The sequence below is a fragment of the Phyllosticta citribraziliensis genome (genome assembly GCF_038025025.1).
Source record: "Phyllosticta citribraziliensis strain CPC 17464 chromosome Unknown J3D65scaffold_1, whole genome shotgun sequence".
Classification (NCBI taxonomy): Eukaryota; Fungi; Ascomycota; class Dothideomycetes; order Botryosphaeriales; family Phyllostictaceae; genus Phyllosticta; species Phyllosticta citribraziliensis.
The window spans coordinates 774,663-798,563 of record NW_027117338.1 but is presented as its reverse complement, the minus strand read 5'-3'; the positions used below and the strand labels follow the sequence as shown (position 1 = coordinate 798,563).

Sequence of the window (23,901 nt, the reverse complement as noted above, 5' to 3'; positions counted from 1 at the left end):
TACAGCGTGTCCAAAAAAGAAGAATCGAAGGGGCGGCAGCAGTAATGCAAACTAGACGAAAGAGGCGGCATCGCATGACATGGCGGGCCTAGACCGGGATTTTTCTTAGCCTCTCTCCACGTCCACCACTTCCACCAACAACCACCTCTCTGTTTTTTTCCACCACTCAGCATCGTCGTCATCATGAACAGGCCGGGGCGGGTCATGTCGGGGTTCGGGCTTTGGCATGGGGGTCACTGCATTTCTTTTCTCTCTTTCTTTTTTCGTTCTTCCTTTCTTCCATCCGTCCGTGAGCGTAAACGTCTGCCTTTTTGAGTCATCGGTCATTTTTGCAGCCAGTCGGTCAGTCAGCTGTAGTGGGGTTTCGCGTTGGAGAGGGAGTCACCATGGGGGCTCTGGGATCTTTTCTTTGCGTTTCCTCTTCTTCTCTTGGGTGTTTTGCGGCGTCAAAAGGGTGCCTGGTGTGTTGACTGTTGGGATCGATCTTGGGCGTGTTGTGTCTTTCTTCTTCTTCTTCTTCTTCTCTCTCTGGGTCAGCAGGCATGATGATGGGTCAATCTCCTTTATCTCATCCAATTGTACAAATATCAGCACTGCAGCAGCACCACGCGTCCCCAGCTTTACATAGTCGTAGTCGTAACCCCCCTTGACCCACCCGGAAGTCTCCTTGCTTGTTGGGGCAAGAAGTGTGGCATGGGTTAGCCACATAGTCCCACACAATATTATTGATAATAATGAACTTTTTGCAAGTGTTTTGTTGTTTGAGTGACGTTGATTTTTCTCTTTCCACCGTCTTTCTTTCATGCTTTTGCCAAAGCTTTCTGCTCTTTTGATATTCCCCCCGCTTTCTTGGTGAAGTGAGTCAGTCCTCTCTCGCCTTCTGTCCTTCTCATACACATGCATGCAGGCGCACGTGAGTGCCTCGCCACGGGTTCCCAACATCACCATCACCACCACCCTCACCCTCATGGTCGAGCTGCTATAATCATGACAAACAGACATGCTCATGCGGCCAACAGACCAACCGAAGCACGCGCGACTCATAGCCACGCGCCTGCGATCGCTTGCACCTACACGCCCTTCGCGGCTGCCTGGCTCGCCACCACAACGGCGAGGGCGGGAAACGGACCAATCAAGCTCTGCGTAAAAGGGAAAAAGGGCCGCCGTTGGCGCCTCGCCCTCGCTCGGGCGCGTCTTGCCCGGCACCAAACCTACATGTATCAAGGCCCAGACCAGGCCAGGCAAAGTAGGTGGGGGGAGTAGGGAGAGGGACATGAGTTAGGCAAGTAGGCGCGTTTTGGGCTGGTTTGGGGCGACTTGTTTTGGCTATTTTGCTTTTTGTTTTGCTTGTCTGGACTCTGGAGACGAAGGTAGGGTATGTGTGCGTTGTGCGTATTGGCTGGCTGGCTGGTCCTGCCTGACTAAGGGCCCAAGGGAGAGGTAAGTTTGTAGAGTGCCGGCCAGTCATGCTCTCGGGGCAGTGCTGGGCTGCCGGCACTACAGGTGCGCCAGGTGCAGTATGTAGGTGCGGTGTGGGTACAGAGAGGGCATGCACGATGGGAGATGGAGACTGCCTCCTCCCTGCCACGGCGTCGCTGATTCCGGTCAGTTGGACCACCGTTCTGCATCGACCACACATGGGTGGCCCTTGTGGTGCGTTGCCCATTGTGGAAAGAATGCAATTGTTCAAGATTACGTGTCCGGCAGTCGTCAGGGCACGGGTCGATAATGGACGAATGGACAATGGCTGACGGGCGAGCAAAACATTTGGCGGTGACGGATCGTTTCCATTGGTCGGCTGCAAGATGTGCTGTGGCGCTGGCGGAATGCGGGGGACCATGTCGTGTCTTGGTGGTTCTGGCTGGGGGGAGAATCTGAGATGAGTTCGCCGTGCGAGAGTTGGCCGCGGGATCTGGAACGGCAGAGCGGGAGCGAGTCAAAAACAGGCGCGGCCAATGGTGGTTCGAGACCCTGCATGCTCAGATCTGGCACTTGGGTAGATTTGGCAGGAGACGACATTGGCGGTGGTGATTTGTTTCTCGACCTGACCTGACCTGACCTGACGCGGGCGATGCCGTGGGGTAGGGACTGGAACTGACGTCGCGGGCACCCAAGGTAGGTATCAACGAGACGGAACCAAGGCATCCGGTATGCTGACTTATGACGAGTTATGCTGGTCGAGGACGGATGTGAAACGGAAACGGAAAGCGAGGCGGTGTAGCAAATCAATGTCGTCTGAATACACAGAGGCGGTGCTTGGTGTTGTCGACCGACGGGCAGAAAGGGCCAAGGTGCCATGAAACCCGTGTTTCAGCAAATGGCTGAAGTCTGTTGCATCTCTCCCAGGAACTGCTCCTCGTTGATCCCGACCGGCGACTTTGTCAGAGCGTTATAGTACGGTACTGTACAGTACCTGTCTTGGAGTACATGTAGCCAACGGTTGGTTCCGGCGGCCTCGGCCGTTAGGCTTTGATTGAACTGGCTGCTGTTACACGCACGCTGAGAGTAACCCAGCGTGCGGTATGGAGCGTCAGATAAGCTCCCGCAATGCAATGCCAACGCGAACGCTGTAGGGATTCCGAGTGCTGTCGTCCGACGGCACCTCTCACCGCAAGTCAGCGACTGTAGCACAACCAAGAGGCGCATACGACGTCGTCCATGATCAAAACATCTTCATCCCAACAGGTGCAGTGCAGTGCAGTGAGAAGTGAAGTCCCGACGCATGGTGATCAGCTTGCCCCGTTAGGCATCCAGGCCCCAGTCGATCCCGTCCACCTCATGCCGCGCCGCCGGGCGTGATGTGATGCTGCAGCAAGGAAGTCGACTGCGGAAACTCCGCTGCCTCGACCGCTCGCATGGTCACGGCACTCACTTGAAGCGGTGGAAAAAGAAAGCCATCCCCATCCAACAATCCACTCGTCTACATACGTCTACCCGTATACGCCAAAGCTTGCGAGCACCCCTCACTCACACCGCCCGCCTCTTGGGGCGTTGCCGTTGATCTGCACCACTCTTGCCAGCCGGCCTCCTCCCTCCTGTCCGCCCGTCTCCAATGGCCGTGACCGACTCGCCCTCGTCCCTCTGATAGGTGAAGCTCAACCTCGTCGTCGCGCCCATCCTGGCCCACGGAGAGGACCGGCTTGGTCTGGTCTCTTCTGATGCTTAGTCGCCATGAGAAAGCTCTGGCCCACGAGTCGCAGCTCAACACTCATCGCGCTGCCCTGCCTCCGCCGCCATCCGGACCTGCTTCCACCGCGCTTCTTGCACCTCGTCGGCACCTTGCGTCAGTCAAGGCCTCCCAGCTCACGGCTGCTGGGCTGGCGAATGCAGTCGCACATCACTCGCTGCATCCAACCGCCGCCCAGGATGCGTTTGATGCCAACAAGCATCTTTTCAGATGTCGAAACGAGCAGCCGAAGTGCGGTGAAGGCCAACTACCAAGAGAGTGCACAAGCCAGCGGTTCTCAGGCCATGGCGGGAGGTCCTGATTCTTGTCGCCATGCGAATGACCTGGCCAACCATGCTTTTGTCTGCTTTTCTGATACAACAGTACCACTCTCATCATCACCAGGCCCGGCTGCCAACCCTCGAGCCGGGGCTGGGATGCTGCATCTTCCGTGTCAGCGGTCCACTCGTGCGTCCCCGAAATTTCGTAGCAAATGGATCAAGGCGTTTCCTTTTCCTTCACTTTGGACCAGCCCGCTGGGACGCAGAGGCCCACTCCTGCAACAGGCGTACCCGTTGAACCCAACCTAGACCTTGAGATCCCCAGGCTACCAAACATCCCTGAGCCCTGCAAGTCCGTATGCAGCCGGACGGCAAGGGCTGCGGGAGCTAACAAAACTTGCATACTTCCTTTTGCTCCATCCACATCCTCTATATGTACGTTACCCCCGCTACACACCCAATGCTTCATCGGTAACCACATCTGCCCTTCCGAAACCTCGCACTCTCTCCAATTCGCCTCTGCTGTGCTTCCAATCGACTCTCGTATAAAAGAATCTCGCCGCCACATCTACCGACTTGACCTGTACCGCCACGACTCCCACGTACATTACACGACTCCCACCCACCGCAATTCGTCTCTCTGCCTGGCTTGCAGAAAACACAACCTCTTGTGTGTCATCGATTTTGCTTCCCTAACGAGCCGCTATCCTCGCCTCTCTCCCACCGTCTCAATGTGTGACTACACCCAAGTCAACTACAAATGCTCGCACATGCGCTTCACAGTCCGCGCCTGGTGCACCAAATACCAAGAGACACACCGACGATGCCCGGCCAACGTCGTAGCAGTGTAAGCTCCAAGACCATGTCCAAACCTTGCCTCTCACACCGCTAACACCCATGGCAGAGAATACAGACTCAATGAGCTGTGCGGTAAGAGACCTGCCTTCCTCACATGCGTCTTTTTTTTTATTTCCCCCCCTCCGCGGGAACCAAATCAAAAAAATCCCTCGGTCATCCCCAAAAATCCTGCATGCATTCCCACTCCCGCACCATGTGTTTCTCCAACGGCCGGCAGGCTAGTCTTCCCGTTCGCTAGCTGGCTTCCCGATCCTTCTTCTTCAATTCACTTCCCGTTGGTCCCTTCAAAGGTGGTCTCTCGGCTGACGCGCTTCTTTTTCTCGGTAAACAGGCGACTGCCGCAGCAAATCACATCCCAACGGCGCTGTCGGCAGGCCGGCAGCAACGACGGCCACGGCCACTGCGGCGACCAGCGCATAGGGCGAGCCCCGCTTGCTTGCATGCATGCATGCATGCATGGTTTGCTTTGCGTCGCCTCCCCAGCGGCAGCTTGAATCGCGCACAGATGCAGATGACACATCCCTTTCGCTGCCTGTCTGCACAACTGGCCTAAAGAGAAAGCTTCCATCGAGACGCGTCTGGGACTCGCGCCCCAGAAACGAGCAAAACAGCTGAAGGCTGCCAGCCAGTCAGCCGGCCGGCCTACCTGTCTCGATCTGGCACAGAGAGGCAGATGGCGTGCGTGGTGGCGGCTGCATCTGCACGAAACGTCTGTCACGCATTGCCTCTGCCGTGTCACCATCCATCTACCAGGCCAGGCAAGCCAGGCAGGCAGGCAGGCAGGCAGGGCAGAGTCAGGGCCGCGCGGCGGCAGGGCTCATGAAACCGTGCGGGCTGCGTTTTGATGCCGCCGCCTTGCCATGCCTTGCCGCATCCATGCTTCTTGTCTCTCCCTCGTCACCTATCGGCTGCTTCGCCACCGCTGCCGCTGCCACTAATACTGCCAACATTGTTGCATTGCCGATCATCCCCAAGTCAAACGCATGGCGAGTCCAATCTTTTTAATCTTTTCATTATCTTTTTCTTTCCTTGAGATCGGTTGTGCCCGCCATCTGCTTCATTGAGCAGAGCGCCAAGAAGCAGACTGTAGCATATCTGTGTTAGCGACAGTGGCAGCCAATGGCAAACGTGGGAATTTGTTTGGCAGGAACAGACATTGTTTTCTCACACACTCCATTTCTCCTTCTACTCCTTTATTATCCTCTGACTTTTTTTTCCATTGCGGACGGCGCTTTCCGGGTATTGATTGGCCGGGGGTATTTGCTTTTGAGGTGCAAGGAGGCGTATGGCAGCGTCATGTTTTCCTTTACATTGAATTCTCCATTACATCCCACAGCTTTCTTGCATGCTGTTCCCCATTTCTCCCCCTCGTTCATCCTTCACACGATACGAACGACCAAGCAACGATGGACGGAGACGGAAATTGGTGTCGCGTGCAGGGTTAGCTCAACCAAGAAGAGACACAAGAACAACAAGAAGAAGAACACGAAGCAGTCACAAATCAAGAGAATGATCCACCGCGCCTCCTATTAGCAGTTCTTCAACCCTCTTCCATGTCCAGCAAGCTTTTCCATTAATTTTGTATCCCACTCTTCTCCCCCCTCCTTCTTGCAAGCTCTGCCGTAAACTGTCTACATGTCTATCTGTCTGTCTACAAGCGTAGAGGTACACAACCGCCGAAACCCTGCTCCCCGTCCGAATGCAAACGCCACATACAACCGCTTATTCCCACGACCGACCTCCCTCCCTCCTTCCCTTCCTTCCTTCCTGACCACCTACCTCGACGCGGGTGGGTGCATACGAACACGAACCCGACCAACAACATCAATCTAGTCCGTCCCCCCGAAACATAAAATACAGCGGAGGTGTAGCGTTGGAGGGACAGAGAGGCGTAGTAGAGCGGGAGCGAGACAAAACGTGCACGACTATTTCCCGCCGCCTTCATGTGGCTGGCTGGCTGGCAAAATACAAACGCATGGGCGAAAAGGGAAAGCTTGGCCCGACCGAGGGGTGTTTGTTGTTGTTGGCCCCGGAGGAGGGATGAGATGGCGGGGCCCCGACTTGCGGGCTTTGTCGATGACCAGCTGGGTTGATTCGGATGATAAGTAAATGACATTCAGATTATGTGGTATGCGCGTTCTGGGTATTGTTTGCGCGTGGTGTTGGAGTGGCCGGGCCGGGATGGATGTTGCATTGGGCGGAGTGCGGTGGCTGACTCGTGCGCGATCGGGATATGGATGTGTGACAAAGGGAGGGAGGAGGGGAAAAGGGGAGAGGAAAGGTACGCATAGATCGATGATGCTGACGTTGAAGGTTTGTTGTCATGCTTGCGATTCTATGCTAAACCTCTCTCTCTCTCTCTCTCGCTCTTCTTCGGTCGTGATTGATTGGCGTGGGGTGAGCATTACCTCGGCGATCCCTGTTAAGCCAAGGACCCAGATGATGACCACCACCTACACACTTACACAGAGATGCTGAGGATTGGAGACAGACAGCTCGTCAGCCTATCATCCTCGTCGCGGACATTAAGAGCGCAATTGTGAAAGACGAAGAAGCCAAAAAGGACTTGGACGCCGTAGAAAGAGGAGTAGAAGGCGGGTAGAGACGTGCGAGACACCCACCACATGACAAAAGAGCAAAAGAGGACGCAAGACGGACAGAATCCTGCTTGTCAGGCCGTCGTCCACCAGGGGGCGCTGTGCTCAACAAGCATGGTGGGAGCAAGAGTAACTACCATTGGACATGCATCACGAATGGAGCTCGACATGGCTACATACTGGCCACAGTCTCTTTGCTTGCTTATCGGCCGCTTCCCTAGGCACTCAACTCAAGCCCACAAGCCCCAGGGTCCATCGAATACTGCAGCCATGTATGTACATACGGCACAGTGCGCACCCTACCCATGCGATGGTGTTGTTCTATCCCGGTCCAGCCTGGTCTGCTCTACATGCGTACACTGCACGCAAGCGCATTGTGCATGCGTACTTACATATGCCCATACGCGAGCGAGTACATACAAATATCGCACAGCAGTAGCCAAGTCAAAGGGAGGGGCGGGTTGGCTCATCGGATGTTCGGGTGCTCGCGATGGCGCGGTCGGTGGTGAGTGAGTTGATTTGTGGGGCCCTAGATTTGGGCACTTGTGGTCTGCGTGCGACCTGTGACCTGTACGACTTGCTGGAACACCTGCTCCTGGATGAATAGGCGGGGGAGGGGGAGGGGGTGGGGCAGGCGGAGTTGGACCGTCGAGGGAGGGGGCAAGCAGGGGTTCTTGCCAGGAGCGGGTACACTTGTCTGGTGCTCCCATGATGTGAGCGGTGCTGGCTTCGAATTGAGAGCTCTGTGAAGTCGTGCCACGCGGTCAAGGGTGCGCGGCGCTTGGAAGCTGTCTGTTGGTCTGAAAGATGGCGATTGAATTTTTTTCGTTGCGGTCCATGGAACAGGAACCGGGGTTCGAGACTAGAGGCACGTATGTAGGTATCCGTACGCCTGCAAGCAAGCGAGCAAGCAAATAAACACGCAACCAGAAGCCCGGACCGGACATTTCAGTCTCTGGTCCTTGTGTAACGGGGAGAATTGCAGCACACGGGACGATGAAACCGCTGGAGACAAAAATCGCGCCCAGGATTGTTTCCGTTCCCCCAATTTCTCCTTGCTTGTTTTGGTCGTGGTCTCGTCTGTCTGTCCACCTGCGTCAAATGTTTCGCGGACCCGGGACCATGCGTATGTACATTGGCGATGCGATGATATGCACAGCCCCCCTGCCGTCGGAAACGCGCCCGCTTGCAGCATCGTCGTTGAACGTTGCACGTACCAGACTTTGTGTGCTCGCCTTGTGGGAGAGACAGGGGATAGTTGTGATATGGGTGGCAGCGCCGTCTGTTCCTTGTGATACGTCATCTCTTGGCGGGGACCAGCATGGTCGCTGTCACAATGATGGCATTGTTCCTTTTTTCTGCTTCTTCGTATGTAATCTGTATGTACACACACCGGTGTTTATGCATGCTGGCCAGATCAAATCGAGTCGACGGGAGGGGTGTTCCGGCTCGAATTGCGGTAATGGCACAAGTCTCACAGATCGGTTAGCGTAGCTCTTCTGCCCGTTGATCGCGGAGCTGGTAATCTAATCGACCATTGCTTTTGGCTTTTTGCGTGTGTTGTGATACGTGGCGAGAGTGCGGGTCATGTAGAGAGCTTCATTCTGAAAGAAGGCAGATGACGATGTACCAAACGGTTGGAAAACGACAGTGGGGTTGTTTCGGGTTTGTCCTGGCAAAGGCAATGTCAAAATCCTACATGTGACCAAAACTGTCCCGTCTCTTACTGATTATCATCCGCTCTGGTGACCGCACATCTTGTCTCTTTCCATGGGCTGCCTCGCTGTTGCCAGAGCCAAGAACGGAAAGAGATGATATCGAGAACGGTGTGCAAGAGGGTGTCTGACAAATGATGGGCCAGTCGTCTTGAAGGGGGTCACTTGCGCTGTTTTCAGAATTCCCTGGAGTTCGAGAGTACTGTACAGTTCAACGGAGACATGATTTCGTGGAAGCTGGAATGTTCAGGCCCACATGACGCGGAATCTGCAATGCGTCTTTGCTTTTGGTCAAATGGCGTGCCCGAGTCTTCACCACATTGTCGCAAATTGCGCATTCAAGAGGGTTGAGATGGTCGTCGAGTACGTTGGAGCTGTGGAATTCTGCAGCTCTAAGGATCCAAGTACCGAATTCCATGGTCAAGTCCCCTCAAAGCTTGCGCTCGAAATGAGTACGCTCCCTTTTCACCAATCCACAGGCTTGGATCAGATGGCAAGCTGCGCCGAACAGTGGGAAGGTCAAAGCAGAGGTTGAACGCCACTCACACCACGCACAGCATGTTCCTGCACAAGGGCATGCCGTTTCGTCGTTAGTCTGCAGTGTCACTTGTCGATGACACATTCGTGCTTGAAATGGCGGCCTGTGGCGCTGAGCACCAAATTCATATGCATCTGAAGGTACCTGAAGCAAACATATTGCAGAGTGAGCGAGGTAGTTGCCAGAGTCGATTAGAGCTGAGACGCCAAAATTTTCCTTCGACTGTTGGCTTGGTCATGGGTTGCTCGACTTTGAAGGCCGGTAAAAAGCAAAGAATGGCGACATGAAGCGAAAGAGACCCCAAACACGACGAGAACAACAGAGTGGACAGGCAAGCTCCACACAGGTCGAAACGAAAATGTCGACGGCCACGATTGAGCTGAAGCTGGCTTGCAGCGATGCCGCATATCCAGACGCAGAGGCAGCGCATAGAAACGGCCGAACAAAGCGGCTGCGATTCACTGAGCCGTGTGTGGAGGGAAGAGAGTTTCGGGGACAAAGTTGCCGGGTGGTGCTGTCATCACAAAATGATGGCAATGGTGTTGGACGAAAAGTTCGGAAGGGCGGAGTGTGTTCCGCGGTGGTGGCAGGTGCTCTAATCTGTCGATCACCCGCTCGCCTTTTCGGTAGTAAGCTGACGGCGACCCATCCCCTACCCTGCCCAAAAAATGGAGAGCTCTCAACTCGACCCCAACGACACGTTCTACGCCATCGTGACTGGTGCCAACAGGTTTGTCTGACTTTGTTCGTTCGTTCACTGGCTAATCTCCATCCGCAGTGGCGTTGGCCTTGCAACATGTTGCCGGCTCATTGACGAATTCCTGCAAACACGCCCCCAGTCGCATACGCTCGTCCTGATACCCACGACGCGCAGCAGCCGCAAGAGCGATGACACGGTCAAACAGCTTCGGGCACACCTGGCCAAAACGTGCCAAAAGTCGGAGAAGCGCGTGCCGGGGATTGGCAGCGTGCTGGAGAAGCGCGTACGGTTCCAGGCAGAGATGCTGGACCTGTGCTCGCTGATTTCGGTGCAAGCCTGCGGCCGACGTCTGCGCAACACGATACCCAAGCTCGACGTCTTGATTTGCAACGCCGGCATTGGCGGGTGGACGGGCCTCAATTGGTGGCGGGCGACCTACAAAATCTTGACAGACTGGGTGCACTCGACCACCTGGCCTGAAGGCTTCAAGATCGCCTCGGTCGGGTTGGTGACGGGCCCTCAGGTGCCTCCGACGGGGTCGGCGCCTCCAACGGCCAAGGGCAAGAGAGGCTCGGGCGGCACTCCAGAGCCTCCGCTCGGCGAAGTCTTTTGCGCCAATGTCTTTGGTCACTACCTGCTGGGCCATTACTGCGCGCCGCTCCTCAAAGCCGCGCGGCCCCAAGCTGGCCGCATCATTTGGACGTCGAGCCTGGAGGCGTACGCGTCGGAGTTCAAGCTCGAAGACTTCCAAGGCCTTACGAGCAACATGGCGTACGAGTCGGGCAAGCGCCTGACAGACGTGCTCGCATTGACCTACGACACGCCCGCTGCGCGCCCGTACTCGTCGCGCTACTTTGAAACCGACGACGCAAACACAAGCGACAACAGGCCCCGGATGTACCTGTCACACCCAGGCATAGTAAACACGGCCATCATCTCCTTGCCATTCCCATGGATCATGAATTGGCTGTACATGGTCGCCTTGTATATTGGGCGGTGGCTCGGCAGTCAATGGCACACTGTGGAGCCCTACACGTCGGCTGTCTCAGCCGTGTGGCTCGCGCTGGCGGCGCAATCGACACTGGAGCAGGTCGAGGGACGCGAGGGCAAGGGCAAATGGGGTAGTGCGACAGACCGCATGGGCAACGAGAGGGTCATGAGGACTGAAGTTGAAGGCTGGGGGTTTGGTGGGATTGTGGGAGACTGCGCGGGAAAGAAGGGACGGAAGAGAGGGGCGGTGGATCTGAAGGAGGGTGAGAGGGACAAGTTTGAGGGGCTAGGGTCGGTGTGCTGGAGGGAGATGGAGAAGCTCAGGGAGGAGTGGGAGGGCCGTCTGGCGGCAGCGTAGAGGCAGGGCGGAGGCAGGCAGGTGTAGCGAAGAGGATTTGTGCGGTAGCGACGAAAGCGGCAAGCCGCTTATCTGAATGGGTGCAGCACATGGTGTTGTTCTGGACTGGGCGTTGCTGGGGGACATGTGGCCTGCGTGCTCACCGGCAGCTGAGAGACTAGTTCGAGACGCAAGGCGACGCGCAACGCTAATGTGTTTCGGCTGGTGGAAGGAGTTATTTTGGGAAAGGAATGCACGTCAGCCGCCAGGCGAGGGTGTTGGTGTTTTTCCTTTGAGGTTCCTCGCGACTCTAGACAGATGTGTTGTGAAGCATGCAGATTGCGGAGAGAGCGGAGAATGCTGCGGACGTCGCACGAAGGCATTTGTCAGAAGGATTTCCAGGGAGCGAAGACTCGGGGTCGGGTCGGGTCGGGCTCAGGCTGAAGAGAAGAGGAAGCACAGGTGAGATGCGGTCGCCGAGGTTGTCAGTGTCGCTGTCAGAGAGCTGAAGATGGAGGCGAAGAGGTGGCGAAGCGAAGTCGGAGGAGGGACTCCGGAGGCGGATAGAGGCGGGGGATCTCTGCTCCCGTCCCTGTCTCCATGTTCCCTGCGCTGCACCGACGACTTTTGGCCCCACGGACCACCAGCGAGTCCGGTAGCATCAGGGCGTCAGCGCAAAGCTGCTGTGCTGCCGCCGACTGCTCGAATTTTTTTTTATTATTTTTCCCCTCGCTCGTTGCGGAGGAGCGGCGGCAAGGGCGTCCCTAAGCCTAAGGATCAATGCTTGCTCAGATAAAACCTCAGTGCATGTAGCAGCCTATTTAGCCATCTCTCACCCCAAGCCTCTTGTCGTCGCTACAACCGCTCCCTTTGTCTTTTGGTCCAGAGTCTGTTCCTGGTCCCTGTCTCTAGTCGACCGACATTCCCTGCCCTGTTCCTGAGTGGCTTCGCTGCTTGTTTTCGTTCTTTTTTATACCACCCACCAGACTCCCTCTCACTTCGTCGCCATGGAGCCCCAAAAGCCCAGCGACGTGTTGGCGAGCGACTTTCCGCCCTGCTTTTAGCTTTGCTCGATCGTCGCGATCCGTCCGCCTTGTCTGTCGACCTGCAACGGCGTCACAACTCTATCTACCGTCGCCCTGCCCACTCGCGGTCGCGCCTGCAAGCATGCACCCCAACAGCCACTGCGGCCGCAATTCACACTGTCCCACGTGTGCCTGCTCTGCTCCCGTACCTCTCTCAATCACCCTGCATGAGACATCTCACCCGCGCTGCACCCCCTCCAGCCACCTCCCTCCCCCAATGCTTTGTTCGACCTCCCACCTCTTTCCACGACAACTTGACGCGGAATCTGCTTCTTCGACATGAATCACTCCAACCACGACCATGCGCTGGACGCCGACTTTGTTTCTCGGCGCGACAGCGCCAGCCCCGACTTTGCTCCTCGAGAACCCTCGTCCGACTACTTGCGCCAGAAGCTGCGTGAACGTCGCCTCGGCGTCGACGACAGACCTCTGCGCTCTCTCAGTCTCTCCAACCCAACGCCCGTCGCGACCATGGACGACTACATTTTCGCAAACGACGACTCCAAAAAAGATCGTCGCCGTTCCCGCGCCTCTGGTGCACGCCGCTCGAGCTTGCAGCCAAATGGCTCGGCTTCACAGAATCAAAACCCTGCCATGGCATCAAAAGACGTCCAGTCGACCATGGACAAATTGACCAATGAGAACTTTGATCTGAAGCTTCGATTGCGCCTCATTGAGCAAAAGAACCACAGGTTGGAAGAACAATTGGAGCACGAGCAAGAAAAGACTGAGAGGCTAGTCGAAGCTGCCGCCGAAAGAGACGACCTTGAAGAGGAGAATGCCGATCTCTGCGCGCGAGTCGAGGAGCTTCAGGAATCCGTTCTGAATACAGAGCAAAAGCTGCTTGACTCGTGGAAGATGAACAGCGAAGTCATTCGAGAGCTCGAGAAGCGCGACGCCGACATCAAAGAAGCACTCGACATGTATTTGGACGCCGAGAACCGCCTGCAAGCGTTGGAGCAAAAGTACACCGCCTGCAAGTTGCGGCGCGACTCTTCCTACTTTAGCAACGACGCTGATGCCGCTTCAACATCCAAGACTCTCGAAAGCCCAAGGACCCCGAAAAGAGCGCCCTCCAAGTCAATCTCCAACGGCGATTCCCCAATGTCGCGCAAACAGCGGTCCGCTTCGACACCCATCCGCAATGGCCAGCTCAGCGGACGGTACCACAAGCTCGTGCGCACCATTTCCGTGAGCGAAATCAAAACGAACGAGCTCCGCCGACAAGCATCCGTGGTTGCAATCGCCGAGCAAGACGACGAGCCTCAAACTTCACATACTCCTGAACGACGCCCACGTGGGCTCCGCCGCCTTTCTGCAACCCCCCAGTATGATCAAATGTCAGTATCGTCGTACAAGACCTCCAGCTCTGAGCGGTCTCGCGGGCTGCGCATGAAGTTCCTCGAAGGCGAGCAAAACGACGACACCGACTCGAGTCCGAGCACCAAGCCTTGGAGCGCTTCAGTGTCTCCCCATTCACGGACGCCAAGACAACTCAAGAACTCGTCGCGACACATGCCGACTCCATCTACCTGGGATACCTCGCACCGAAGAGCAAACGAAGAGACGGAAAGCGTGTCGTCTTCGGACCTGCCAGCACCGTCGGAAACGAGCGTAGAGGACGACACTACAGTCATACACGAGGAACCTTCGACCGAAGAGGACGTTTCCACGCCAACCCTTACCATCCCAACAGAGTACCACCCTGGACATTACCCAAAATGGCCTGGCAAGCCGGGGAAGCATTTTCGGTCTAGCAACATGTTCTTCGACGGCGACGGCGTGGATCAGATTCCGAGGACGAGGCGAAGATGAGGCGGCCGATGAAACTTTTTCTTTTCTTTTTTCTCCTCTTTTCTTTTTCGCTTTTGGAGTACGTTCAGCCGGCGTTCATGGCAGAAAACACATGGTGGACTTTTATACCCTTACTTAGCACAGTAGATCCCATGCTAGCAGCTGGGACGGTGGTGTTCGGCGCTCTTTCGGATACATCAAAAGCCTTAATAGATTTCTTTGCACAACCACTACAAAGGACAAAGCAACAAGTGAATGATTGACAGCTGTGATCATGTGAAAGTGGTTGTTGTCAGTGATCGGCATTTCTGTTGCTCAGAGCGGAGGTCGGGAGCTCCGTCAGGCCTTCCGTCTCGCGGGGAGCTGGCTGGCGGCGGGACCCACGTCAGGTCACTCGGAGGTCGTCTTGCTGTCCACAACACAGCTCAACAACACCTATTCCAAAACACCACCACGACCTGCCGACCGTTCCCAGTACGACCCTCGGACTCCAATTGGATCCCCCTCCCACAGCCGCTCTCACGACGGGCAAGCGCGCGCGACCACCACGCACCTCAATTCAGCAGCCAGCGGGCGCTCAGGATGCTCACCTCGGGCTTCACCAACGCGCCCGTGTCCAAGTTCCTCGTCTTCTACGTCGTCGCGTCCGCCCTGGTAGCCAGCATCACCGACTCGCAGTACCTACTATGGATACAGGTCGTGCCGCACCTGTGGGGCCACGGGCAGTTTTGGAGAGTCTTGACGTGGCAGGTATGCGTGCGCCCAGCAATGGAGGGACAAAGGAGGGATAGCAAAGATAATATTAAATGATGGAGGGGATGGCTTGGCTGATGAGGGACACAGCTTTGTTACGCAAATTCCACGGAGGTCTTGTTTGCGGCCATGACGTTTTACCATTTGCGCGTCATTGAGCGGCTCTGGGGGTCGAGGAAGTTTGCTGTGAGTGCCTTGCGCAACAGCGACGCGCCTTTGCGACTTGTACCTAGCTGACGACGCGCGCGATTGCATCTAGTCCTTCTTGCTGTCGACGTTGCCGTACACGACGCTGCTCCCGCCGCTGCTCCTCGCCCTCGTCGTCCGGCCCCTCACCTTCAACCACGCCAACTACCTCCCCGGCGGCCTGACGCCCACCCTGTTTGCCCTCCTCGCGCAGTACCACGCCGCCATTCCCCAGCAGTACAAGTACCGGCTTGCGGCGGCGTCGTCGACGACGTCGACAACGCGGGACGCGGCCACTGCTGCCAACGGTGGTGGCAACACTTCTTCCTCCGCCGATGGCTCCGTGGCCGCTTCCTCGCCTTCCCTCTCCGATGCCTCGCTCACCCTGTCGAACAAAAGCTGGCACTACCTCCTCGCAATCCAACTCGCGCTGTCCGCCGTCCCTGGATCGCTGCTCGCCGCGGCAATCGGCTGGGCTGTCGGCGCCGCGTGGCGCAACGAAGCGCTCCCCATGCCGCCGTCAACCTGGCGCCTACCAGGCTGGATGGTCGGCGAGCAGACCAAAGTCGATGGACCAGGCAGCGCTGCGGCGGCGGCGGCTGGCGCTGGCGCTGGCGGTTCGAGGCGAGAGTTTGAGAGCTTGAGGGAGCGCATGGAGAGGGAGAGGGGCAGCGCGACGGGGAGGGATATGGGGGCAGGAGCGACGGCGGGTGAGGGGACTGAGGCACGGAGGAGAGAGGGTACATTGGGAGGTCTCTTGGCGGGGCAGTTTGGTGGCGCTGAGAGGTGATGACGGACGGGTGTAAGAGATGGTATAATATGTGGTGTGATGTGAGATGGGCTGATATGCGTAAGTGGTCATGATTCCGCTCAGACTTCGAGGCCTTTGGACTGGAATTTTTCATTGGAACGTTTACTCTGCCTGCCTTTGGTAGAACTGTCCCCTTCTCGCAAAAATAATCAAGACAGGCAGGCAGGCAGGCGGGAATCAATCCTGTCGCAAGAGACCAATCCGAGGGACGAACGAGACTGCCCACTGGTACCATGTAAATAGCAATAGCCCCATCCATCCACGTCCATCCCTCCTGAGCACACCGCTCACCACTCACCACTCACCATACCATTCACTGTTGATAGAAGATCAACCAACCAAAAGTAAGGCGTTTTATCGATCAGAGTAGGAAAAGTTCTCCTTTTGTTTGTCTTGTTTTCTATCTACCGTCAAGTCGAATACGCAATAAGAGGAAACACGTCGAGATAGAACGGAGTGAAGATGTGTAGCCATGGTCTGCTCCCTGTTCCGAGTCTCAGCCTTACAGTCAGTCTCCGTCTCACTCTGTCTGTCCCTCTCCGTCATACTCTCAGCCCCAGCCTTAGTCTCAGCCGCGCGCCTTTGTACCTCTCTCTTCTTCTTCATCCCGTCTGCACTCTCCCTCTTGTGCTCCCTTTCCTTTCCCTTTCCCTTTTCCTTTTCCTTGACGAGGCTGAGATTGTGCTACATGAGACAGTCAGCCAGTCAATCAGTCAAAGGCATCCATACTAAGCTAAGCTAAGCTGAGTCGACTGAACTGCTGAGGCCGGCCGCTCACTCACTCACTCACTCACTCACTCAGCCAGCGCAAGCCCTCGTATCTACCTACCTGTTGTCTTCCAGGCAGGTGAAGAAACACCGTGTGTCGCCGCACCATCCTATCGGCATTCCTCAACGTCGCCTCCCCGCCCCCCCTGGCCTTCGAGAGACGAAAGAGTTCTCGCACCGGCCCCGGCGCGCTGGGTGCGCTGATGAATATTTGTGTGTGTATATTTAGACCTGGAGGTAGACAAGAGGAGAATCGGCAAGACCGTCGGCACGTGCGCATGCCTATCAAACTACTCATGGCCTTATGCGGCTGGAAGCGTTCATGTCCGGCCCCGGCCGGAGACAGTCGAGTCGAGTCGAGTCGCATCTCGCACTTGGTATGTAGAAGAGACGGCAGCTGGTATCAGATCTAGAATTTCTCGAAGCGGGCGGGCGGCCGGCCGGCCAACTGCCGGTACGGTACGTACGGTGCGGTATGCTGAGCCGCAGGAACACGCATGGCAGGCAGACAGGCATGCATGCAGCAGACTTGAAACACTCGAGACGGAACAGAGAGCACTACTGCAAGGCGAGGCGGGGCGGGGCGGGGCGGGAGGCGAGCGGAGGGAGGGGAGTCTGTAGCTACGTGGAGGCGGGTAGGTTGGTATGGGTATGGGCATGGGTATGGGTTTGCGAGGTACGACGGCCGGCCGGCCGGCACCGCACTGCAGTGCCGCATTCCAGGGGTTGGGAGGTGGGAAGAGAGGAGGCTGGACTGGAAAGGGGGCGCGCTGGGGCATTCTGGATGGGTCTGGTCGCGGGCGTCGCATCGATGAGGCATCTTCGCACGAATGCATATACAGAGTTGACTTGAGGGTTGTGATGGAGACATGTTGGGCGATGGATCAGAGGATTCGAATTTGGGCGGCAGATGGATGCTCACCTACATCCGTCCATACTGCGAACCTACTACATGTAGTTACTTGCCCTCGGCCCGCTTGACCAGCGCCTCCTCCAGCCCCAGCGGCTCCCGCGTGTCGTCTTTGCGGTTGATGGCCCACACAATGTCGCCCTTGATGTACGCAACGACGCCGCCGCGCCCGCTCGCGCTCGCCGTGATGCGGAACAGCGGCAGGCCCGTCCGCTTGTCCGCCTCGCGCAGCGGAATCAAGAGCAAGTCATTCTCGCCACACCAGTCCTCGACGACGTCCTTAAACGTCGTTGCGTCCTCTTCGGCCGCCGCGCGGCTGGCCGTCGACGCGCTAAAGTCTGGCTTCTTTTCTTCGGCAGCCTCGGCGGCAAGGTCCGCGACTTCGGGCTGCGGGAGGGCGTCTTTGGCCGCGTCGCCCAGGTCCAGGGCCTGGTTCATCATCTCGAGACCCTTGTCCCAGGCCTGCGCCACGCTCGGGACGGCGTTGACGGCGTCGGGGAACTGCGACTTCCACCACGAAAACCACTGGCCTACCTCTTCGTAGTCGGGCTCCGACGTCAACCACAGGTGCAGCACGTTGAGCCACTTGGGAAAGAACTCGGCGAGCAAAAGCTGGCCAAGCGTGCTGGGTTTGAAAAAGTCGCGCCAGGCGAGCACGTGCTCCAACGGCGTGAGATCTTGGTCCGACGGGTCGACGGCAAAGTTTGTCTGCAGGTGCAAGGCCAGGCGCGGCAGCAGGTACCGCACGAGGCTAGATTCTAGATTTGGCAAAACTTCGCGCCAGAGATCCAGGCCGGGCAGGATGCCGCGGGAGATGTCCCAAGATTTGAGCGCAGAGCCGAACTTGTGGCGCACGTCAGTCAAGAGGCCGGTTGAGGATTTGGAGTTTGTGTGCTCCTCTGAAAGATACTGAAGCCAGGGAAACAGCCAGACGTGTGGGAGTGGCTTGCTGCGCTTGTGGCGAAGTGACGTTTTCGGATTCCACTCGTGCAGAGCGTCTTTGAGTTTGGCAACTATCAGGTTGTTGAGCAGGCTGTGGAAGACAAATTTTGGGAGGACATCTTTCCACGCCTCGACGAGCGCAATCATGGAGTTGGGCGCATACGGATCCCATGTATTCGTAATGGTTGTGCGGACTCGCGGCAGCCACAGGGTGTAGATAAGAGTCTCATAGGGCGTCGTCGACTTGGGTCTTCTGTAGCCACCGAGGTCATGACGTCCATTGTGAAGGGTGAGACTGTCCTTACCGATCCCCAAGATGGTGCGTAGACGGTGCAGCTGGGGGACAAGATGCATGGGCTTCTCGAGCGGCTCCCAGTCGAGCATCTCCTGCTTGAACAAGGGAGCAATCACGGCTACGGCAGCCTCTTGAAGACCGTATTGCGTCAATTCGTTGCGGTATTCAAACTGGAGTGTCTCGAGCTCAGAAACAGCCTGCTCCCATTGCGCTGCCGCATCGTCGGCGGTGCTGGGCCGGCCCAGGTCCAGATTGCTGAGCTTCTCTACGGCTTCGGCAATGCCGAGCACCTTCCGGTACTGCTCCTCGTCATGGTCAATCTCCTGCTGGAGGGCCCTTTCTTCTTCGTCGATGAATTGCTTGCGTTCGGTCAGCCCGGCCCACGAGTCAGCAAAAGCCTCGAGCTCGCGACGGGCGCGCGTTGCAATCTTGTCGGCTTCGGTGGTTGCAGATTGTGCCCCGCCCAGCGGGGTCAGTAGACCGGCCGTTGAGGTGAGCAGCTTTTGTTCTCTGCCAGTGGCATCGATCAGAGACTTGAGCACGTTGGGAACCTCGAGGCCATCGGCAGCGGCTTCAATCTCTGCAGCAGTCCTGTATTTTGTCTTTGGACGCGAAAGGCCGCCGGGTGTGCTGGCTCCGCTGTCGGCAGCAGCTTTCTTCGCAGCCTTTCTCTTGCGGCGGGCCTTGCGCTCTTCTTCAGACGAGTCCTCATACGTCTCACCTCTGCGCTCGGCGGCGCGACGAGCCTCTTGCTTGGCCTGGTCCGTCCTTTCCTTGATGGCACCAACACCAGCACCCTGAGGCCGAAGCTTGACCTCGATGGGATTGAGGATACCCTCGCCTTCTTTGCCTAGACCCTGGCCTTGCTTGTAGCCCATTTTTGCCATCATTCGCTGGGCGAAGGACATTTTGCCGGGCGGGGCGGCGTCGTCGCCGGTCTTTTGCGTCTTGCGGGCGCGAGCATCGTCGGCATCCGACTTGCGCTTGAACGAGGGACGGTCCATGGCGGATTGGGAAAAGGATGGCGGGTGGGCGGTGGAGCGTGTAGGTTGGACGCGTCAGGATTAGTTGTTGACGGACGGCGACATGAAGGCTGCCGGGGGCGGGCGCATTGCTTGGGCTTGGGCGTGGGTCAGGTTCAGGTTCAGGTTCGGGTTCAGGCCATGGCGGGCGCTGCGAGTCGATCCGCGGGCCTCCTATTCCCGAAAAGGCTAAACGGCGACATTTTTAGCTGCTTGCCTATCGCTGCCCTCGTGTGCCAAAACCACTGTACCGCACCGTACCCTACCCTTCCCTAGCCCTTGCGGCGCGCCCCCGAACCGACGCTGACCACACCACCATCACCTCCATTCCCTCGCTTCCCGCCTCTCCCTCACTTCTTTGGAACCCTCTCTCTCTTTTGTGGCCCCCTAAAATACTCCGTTCTCTGCCACTGCCGCCGTCTGTCTGTCTGTCTGTCTCGCCCAGAAACACCATGGCCGCCGAGCCAATGGTCCGCACCGTCTCCGCCGAGGGCTCTCTCACTCTCTCCCATCCTGCCCCCGATCTTCTGTCTTCGCCCACCGACCGCTTCCACTCTCACGTCGAGAGACTCGAACACCATGCCGAGCGCATGAGCTCCAACGGCTCCGACATTGGCGAGGAGATTCGCAAGCTCCAGACCGAAGAGCGCCACTCCAGCGGCCGGCCCTCGCTCCAAGAAGACAACGCCTCCACCAAACAAGCCGTCGAGCGTTCGCGCAACGCCTCAATTAGCTCCTACGCTAACAGCATTGTGGATGTCAATACCACCGCAAGATGGGGAGGCTACTCCCCCACCGGCTACGTGACATCCCCCAAGGGTTCCATCCGCTCCGGTTCTTGGTCCCATGTTTCGTCGTTGAATCGCCAACGCTCCACGTCCAAAAACTCGTTGCTCGATCAAGTCCCCGACACCAACGAGACGGCCTCCGACTACGACTCGTCCATACAAAAGACTCCCCAGCTCTCGGCCTCGGACCCACCAACGCGACAAGCCTCGCAATTCAGTCTTGATTACGACCGCATAGTGGAGGACATACACAACGAGCTGGCCACGGTGCCGAGCAGCGTTCCTAGCCAGGAGTCTGCTCCCGCCGCCGGCGTGGTGCATCAAGCTGCCAACACCATGTTTGACCCTGTTGATCTCCCGGACAGACCCGCCTCTGCAGATACATTCCAACAGGCCCAAGGAGCATTTGACGACTTTGATGGCGTGCATTACAACCCCAACCTCCGTGAAGTTTCCGGAAGCAGTGCCCAGTCCATGATGCATTCTCTTCCGCCCCAGCAGCAACGTGAAATTCCTCTTCCCGAAGACGGAATGGTCTACTACCCTGCTCCGGTTCCCCGAGTGCTGAACATGCCCCAACGTCTGTCGCAAATACCGCAATCTGCAGATCTGGCAAAGCGAAAGGCAAAAGCCATGTCAAGTTTTGCCCCAGAAGCACGCAATTCGGCAATGTGGCTCGCCGGCAGCGAAAGCAAGCCCGACAGCCGGAAGACCATGGCTAACCTACCTCCCCAGCTCCGCGCCAGTCTCTACTTTGAGCAGCCAAACGCTGCTCACGATGTTGACATCAAAGGCGAGTCTGCTGCGCAGGCGCTCGAAGGGATTCTCGAAGCGTCAGCAACTGCACCCGTGAGCGCATTCACTGATCACCCGATTGCCGGGCCAGTGTCCCGCGAAGTCTACGGAAAGGCAGATAAGAAAAAGAGCACCGGGGATCCCAACTCAAAAAGACAAAGTTCGGCCACACTTATTGAACCGCAGAGGCGAGCAAGCGTCTTGACTGTCGATGAGGAGACTGAAAAGAAACCGGTCGAGAATGAAAAATCCAAAAAGAAGGACAAACGTCGCTCCCTTGGATTTCTGCTGGGTCGTCGATCCAGTGCAGATCAACTTTCCAAACTCACCAAACGCAAGAGCGGTGATAAGCTCAACAAGCTGCAAAAGCGCAACAGCAGTCAACTGAGCCTGGGAACGATGATGGAGGGTGACAAGGCGCGCCGTCAGCCATCGCATTCGAGCGGGGGTTCTGGTTCGGTCGAATCAAAACCGGCGCATGACTGTTATGCTGGCACGGACATACGCCCCGATCATGAGAGCGAGGATGACGACGACGATAACGCAACTGCCATGGCAGATACCTACCAATGGGGCCAACCCACCACGTTGATGGCCGAACTGCAGATGCGCAAGGCCCATTTGAAAAATCGGAACCGGTCTGCAGCCACCGCCTTTCCCGATGGCATGAACAGCACGCTGCTCCAGCTTGACGCCGTCGCCGAAATTGAGAAGAAGCGTCGCCAATCGCAGAAGGTCAACCTTGCGTGGGAGGCCGCGCAGCCGCATCCGGAAGAAGACGACGATGTCCCTCTTGGAATGCTTTTCCCCGGGCAACAGGCTGTAAGCAGGAACAGCCGTTCGCCCGTACAAGACTGGGACAGGCCGTTGGGTTTGCTGGAGCAAAAAGAGCTCGAAGACAAGGAACCTCTGAGCAGACGACGAAACCGCCTCACTGGTGGTGCTCCCATGAGGAATCCCAGCCCCGCCAAACGTTCAACAGTCTTTGTCAACGAATTGCCACAGATTGATATCGAACCATCACCCGAACCCGAACCCCCAGCTGCTAACGAAGACTCGGAGCACGAGGAAGAGCCCCTGGCAGCGAGGCGCGAACGTCTGAGGCGCAAAGAGATGTTGGATCAGGCGCTCGGTGACATGAAGTCGCGCCCCGTCAGCGGTGATTTCGCCACCGAGCTCATGGGCCAGTTTGGCGATTCCAAGGAAAAGGACAGCGACGGAAAGGCAGACAGTAAAACCGATGCTGATATTACTCCAAGACCAGCGCAGCCTGCTGGACCGGAAGAGGAGGAGACATTGGGTCAACGTCGTGCCCGCCTGCGAGCCGAGGGCAATGCTCCGACCACTGGAAACCCCTTGCGACCATCGCTTACGGCGTCAAGAAGTCTTGCAGACATTCTCTCCATGTTCCCCGCCAAGAATGAAGCTAGACGCGTCAGCGACGACCAATTGCTCGACAAGCTTCCCCGGGGAAGTCTTCTTCAGAAAAGCGAGCACAACAAGGCCAAGACGAGAGCCATTCTCAAGGAAGGCAACAGTAATAGGCGTTCCTCCTACGGACCCATGCTTGACCTTCCATCTCCTCGTGAGCAGCAAGGCCGGACTAAGAGCATGTTGCATCTTTCCAGCAACAGTGGCGAGCGCGGACTGCTCGCAGACCAGACCCGGACTCAGACTGGCCTCGCGGCTATCACGGGCACTTCCAACCAGCCACGACAGCAGCGCATGAGCACCATGACGCTTGGTGCAGGTCCTGCGACGGCGCCACAGACCCCGATGCCGGCCATGGACGGCAACTACATGGCTCAGCCGGCAGGCATGATGAACATGAACATGGGAATGGGCATGCAACAAACCCCTCAGATGATGGGCATGGGCATGATGATGCCAATGAACACGTTCAACATGAACATGGGCAACATGTCAATGCCGAACATGATGGCCGGCATGGGCAACATGAACATGATGCCAAACCAGATGATGATGCAGCCTGCTTACGGCATGCAGGGCATGGGCATGGCAGGCATGAACATGGGCTACGGCGGCGTGGGGATGGGGATGCCCATGGCTGGCATGGGCATGCAGAGCGGAATGGGCTTTGGCGGTCAGGCTGCTATGCCTGACAACACGTTGAACCCAGAGCGCAGGGACGCCATTGACCGTTGGCGACAGAGCGTTGCACCGTAAAAGCATCATTTGCGATTGCAGTGGAGCACGACGGTTTTGACTCGCACCTAATCTTGGAGTGGTGCATGGGTTTCTTCCTATCTTTCAAGTCTCGTCGTCATTGGCCTCTTGGAGTTGGTGATCTTTTTGGTGGACAACCGATGTGTGCATGCCACATCCTGCAAATTGTCGCCTGCCGATGTGGCCTGGCCCTGGAGTGAGCTGTGCTATCTTTTCTCCTCTCTCCTTTCCTATTTCAACTTCCTCAACAATCTCCACCAGCCAGCGTTTCCTTATCTCGAGGGGACGCGCAGCGCACCTGCAACAACAAACGATTAAGCAGGCCACACTTTGCCCCTTACTTTTCCCGCAGCTGTCTAGATGCAGCGGTGACCGGGGTCAGA

At 57.0% G+C, this 23,901-nt stretch overlaps 8 protein-coding genes across 8 annotated transcripts; 6 read left to right on the top strand and 2 right to left on the bottom strand.

Moving 5' to 3' along the window:
* The first annotated feature begins 105 nt into the window (after nucleotides 1–105).
* Nucleotides 106–827, top strand: J3D65DRAFT_11745 (uncharacterized protein). Its single transcript, XM_066793793.1, has one exon. It carries the CDS (start codon nucleotides 227–229, stop codon nucleotides 626–628), a length of 402 nt encoding a protein of 133 aa, XP_066659500.1. The 5' UTR covers nucleotides 106–226; the 3' UTR covers nucleotides 629–827.
* Nucleotides 828–1,492: 665 nt separating this feature from the next.
* Nucleotides 1,493–2,380, bottom strand: J3D65DRAFT_11729 (uncharacterized protein). The gene has a single exon (XM_066793792.1). It carries the CDS (start codon nucleotides 2,296–2,298, stop codon nucleotides 1,711–1,713), a length of 588 nt encoding a protein of 195 aa, XP_066659499.1. The 5' UTR covers nucleotides 2,299–2,380; the 3' UTR covers nucleotides 1,493–1,710.
* A 1,194-nt stretch (nucleotides 2,381–3,574) lies between these two features.
* J3D65DRAFT_11668 (uncharacterized protein) lies at nucleotides 3,575–5,075 on the top strand. The gene is made up of 3 exons (XM_066793782.1): nucleotides 3,575–4,294; nucleotides 4,352–4,377; nucleotides 4,637–5,075. The coding sequence occupies exons 1-3, from the start codon at nucleotides 3,660–3,662 to the stop codon at nucleotides 4,723–4,725; spliced, it is 750 nt and encodes a 249-aa protein (XP_066659498.1). The 5' UTR covers nucleotides 3,575–3,659; the 3' UTR covers nucleotides 4,726–5,075.
* Nucleotides 5,076–9,704: 4,629 nt separating this feature from the next.
* Nucleotides 9,705–11,237, top strand: J3D65DRAFT_11558 (3-keto-steroid reductase). The gene is made up of 2 exons (XM_066793772.1): nucleotides 9,705–9,885; nucleotides 9,934–11,237. Exons 1-2 carry the CDS (start codon nucleotides 9,824–9,826, stop codon nucleotides 11,201–11,203), a joined length of 1,332 nt encoding a protein of 443 aa, XP_066659497.1. The 5' UTR covers nucleotides 9,705–9,823; the 3' UTR covers nucleotides 11,204–11,237.
* Nucleotides 11,238–12,248: 1,011 nt separating this feature from the next.
* On the top strand, nucleotides 12,249–14,199 carry J3D65DRAFT_11561 (uncharacterized protein). Its single transcript, XM_066793774.1, has one exon. It carries the CDS (start codon nucleotides 12,547–12,549, stop codon nucleotides 14,080–14,082), a length of 1,536 nt encoding a protein of 511 aa, XP_066659496.1. The 5' UTR covers nucleotides 12,249–12,546; the 3' UTR covers nucleotides 14,083–14,199.
* Nucleotides 14,200–14,643: 444 nt separating this feature from the next.
* On the top strand, nucleotides 14,644–15,790 carry J3D65DRAFT_663524 (uncharacterized protein; the record flags this gene model as incomplete). Its single annotated transcript, XM_066802674.1, has 3 exons — nucleotides 14,644–14,811; nucleotides 14,905–15,000; nucleotides 15,074–15,790. 3 exons carry the CDS (start codon nucleotides 14,644–14,646, stop codon nucleotides 15,788–15,790), a joined length of 981 nt encoding a protein of 326 aa, XP_066659495.1.
* Nucleotides 15,791–17,452: 1,662 nt separating this feature from the next.
* On the bottom strand, nucleotides 17,453–19,956 carry J3D65DRAFT_609013 (G-patch domain-containing protein). The gene has a single exon (XM_066798647.1). It carries the CDS (start codon nucleotides 19,728–19,730, stop codon nucleotides 17,538–17,540), a length of 2,193 nt encoding a protein of 730 aa, XP_066659494.1. The 5' UTR covers nucleotides 19,731–19,956; the 3' UTR covers nucleotides 17,453–17,537.
* A 259-nt stretch (nucleotides 19,957–20,215) lies between these two features.
* J3D65DRAFT_546140 (uncharacterized protein) lies at nucleotides 20,216–23,518 on the top strand (the record flags this gene model as incomplete). Its single annotated transcript, XM_066796804.1, has 2 exons — nucleotides 20,216–21,565; nucleotides 21,671–23,518. 2 exons carry the CDS (start codon nucleotides 20,216–20,218, stop codon nucleotides 23,516–23,518), a joined length of 3,198 nt encoding a protein of 1,065 aa, XP_066659493.1.
* Nucleotides 23,519–23,901: the final 383 nt, after the last annotated feature.

Excerpts from the sequence above, each read along its gene's own strand:
- J3D65DRAFT_11729 (XM_066793792.1), bottom strand. The coding sequence starts at position 2,298 with ATGGCACCTTGGCCCTTTCTGCCCGTCGGTCGACAACACCAAGCACCG.
- J3D65DRAFT_609013 (XM_066798647.1), bottom strand. The coding sequence starts at position 19,730 with ATGGACCGTCCCTCGTTCAAGCGCAAGTCGGATGCCGACGATGCTCGC.
- J3D65DRAFT_11561 (XM_066793774.1), top strand. The coding sequence starts at position 12,547 with ATGAATCACTCCAACCACGACCATGCGCTGGACGCCGACTTTGTTTCT.
- J3D65DRAFT_11668 (XM_066793782.1), top strand. The coding sequence starts at position 3,660 with ATGGATCAAGGCGTTTCCTTTTCCTTCACTTTGGACCAGCCCGCTGGG. Across the intron at positions 4,295-4,351 it reads CCGGCCAACGTCGTAGCAGT|AGAATACAGACTCAATGAGC; the intron begins GTAAGCTCCAAG and ends CACCCATGGCAG. Across the intron at positions 4,378-4,636 it reads CAGACTCAATGAGCTGTGCG|GCGACTGCCGCAGCAAATCA; the intron begins GTAAGAGACCTG and ends CTCGGTAAACAG.
- J3D65DRAFT_11558 (XM_066793772.1), top strand. The coding sequence starts at position 9,824 with ATGGAGAGCTCTCAACTCGACCCCAACGACACGTTCTACGCCATCGTG. Across the intron at positions 9,886-9,933 it reads ATCGTGACTGGTGCCAACAG|TGGCGTTGGCCTTGCAACAT; the intron begins GTTTGTCTGACT and ends CTCCATCCGCAG.
- J3D65DRAFT_11745 (XM_066793793.1), top strand. The coding sequence starts at position 227 with ATGGGGGTCACTGCATTTCTTTTCTCTCTTTCTTTTTTCGTTCTTCCT.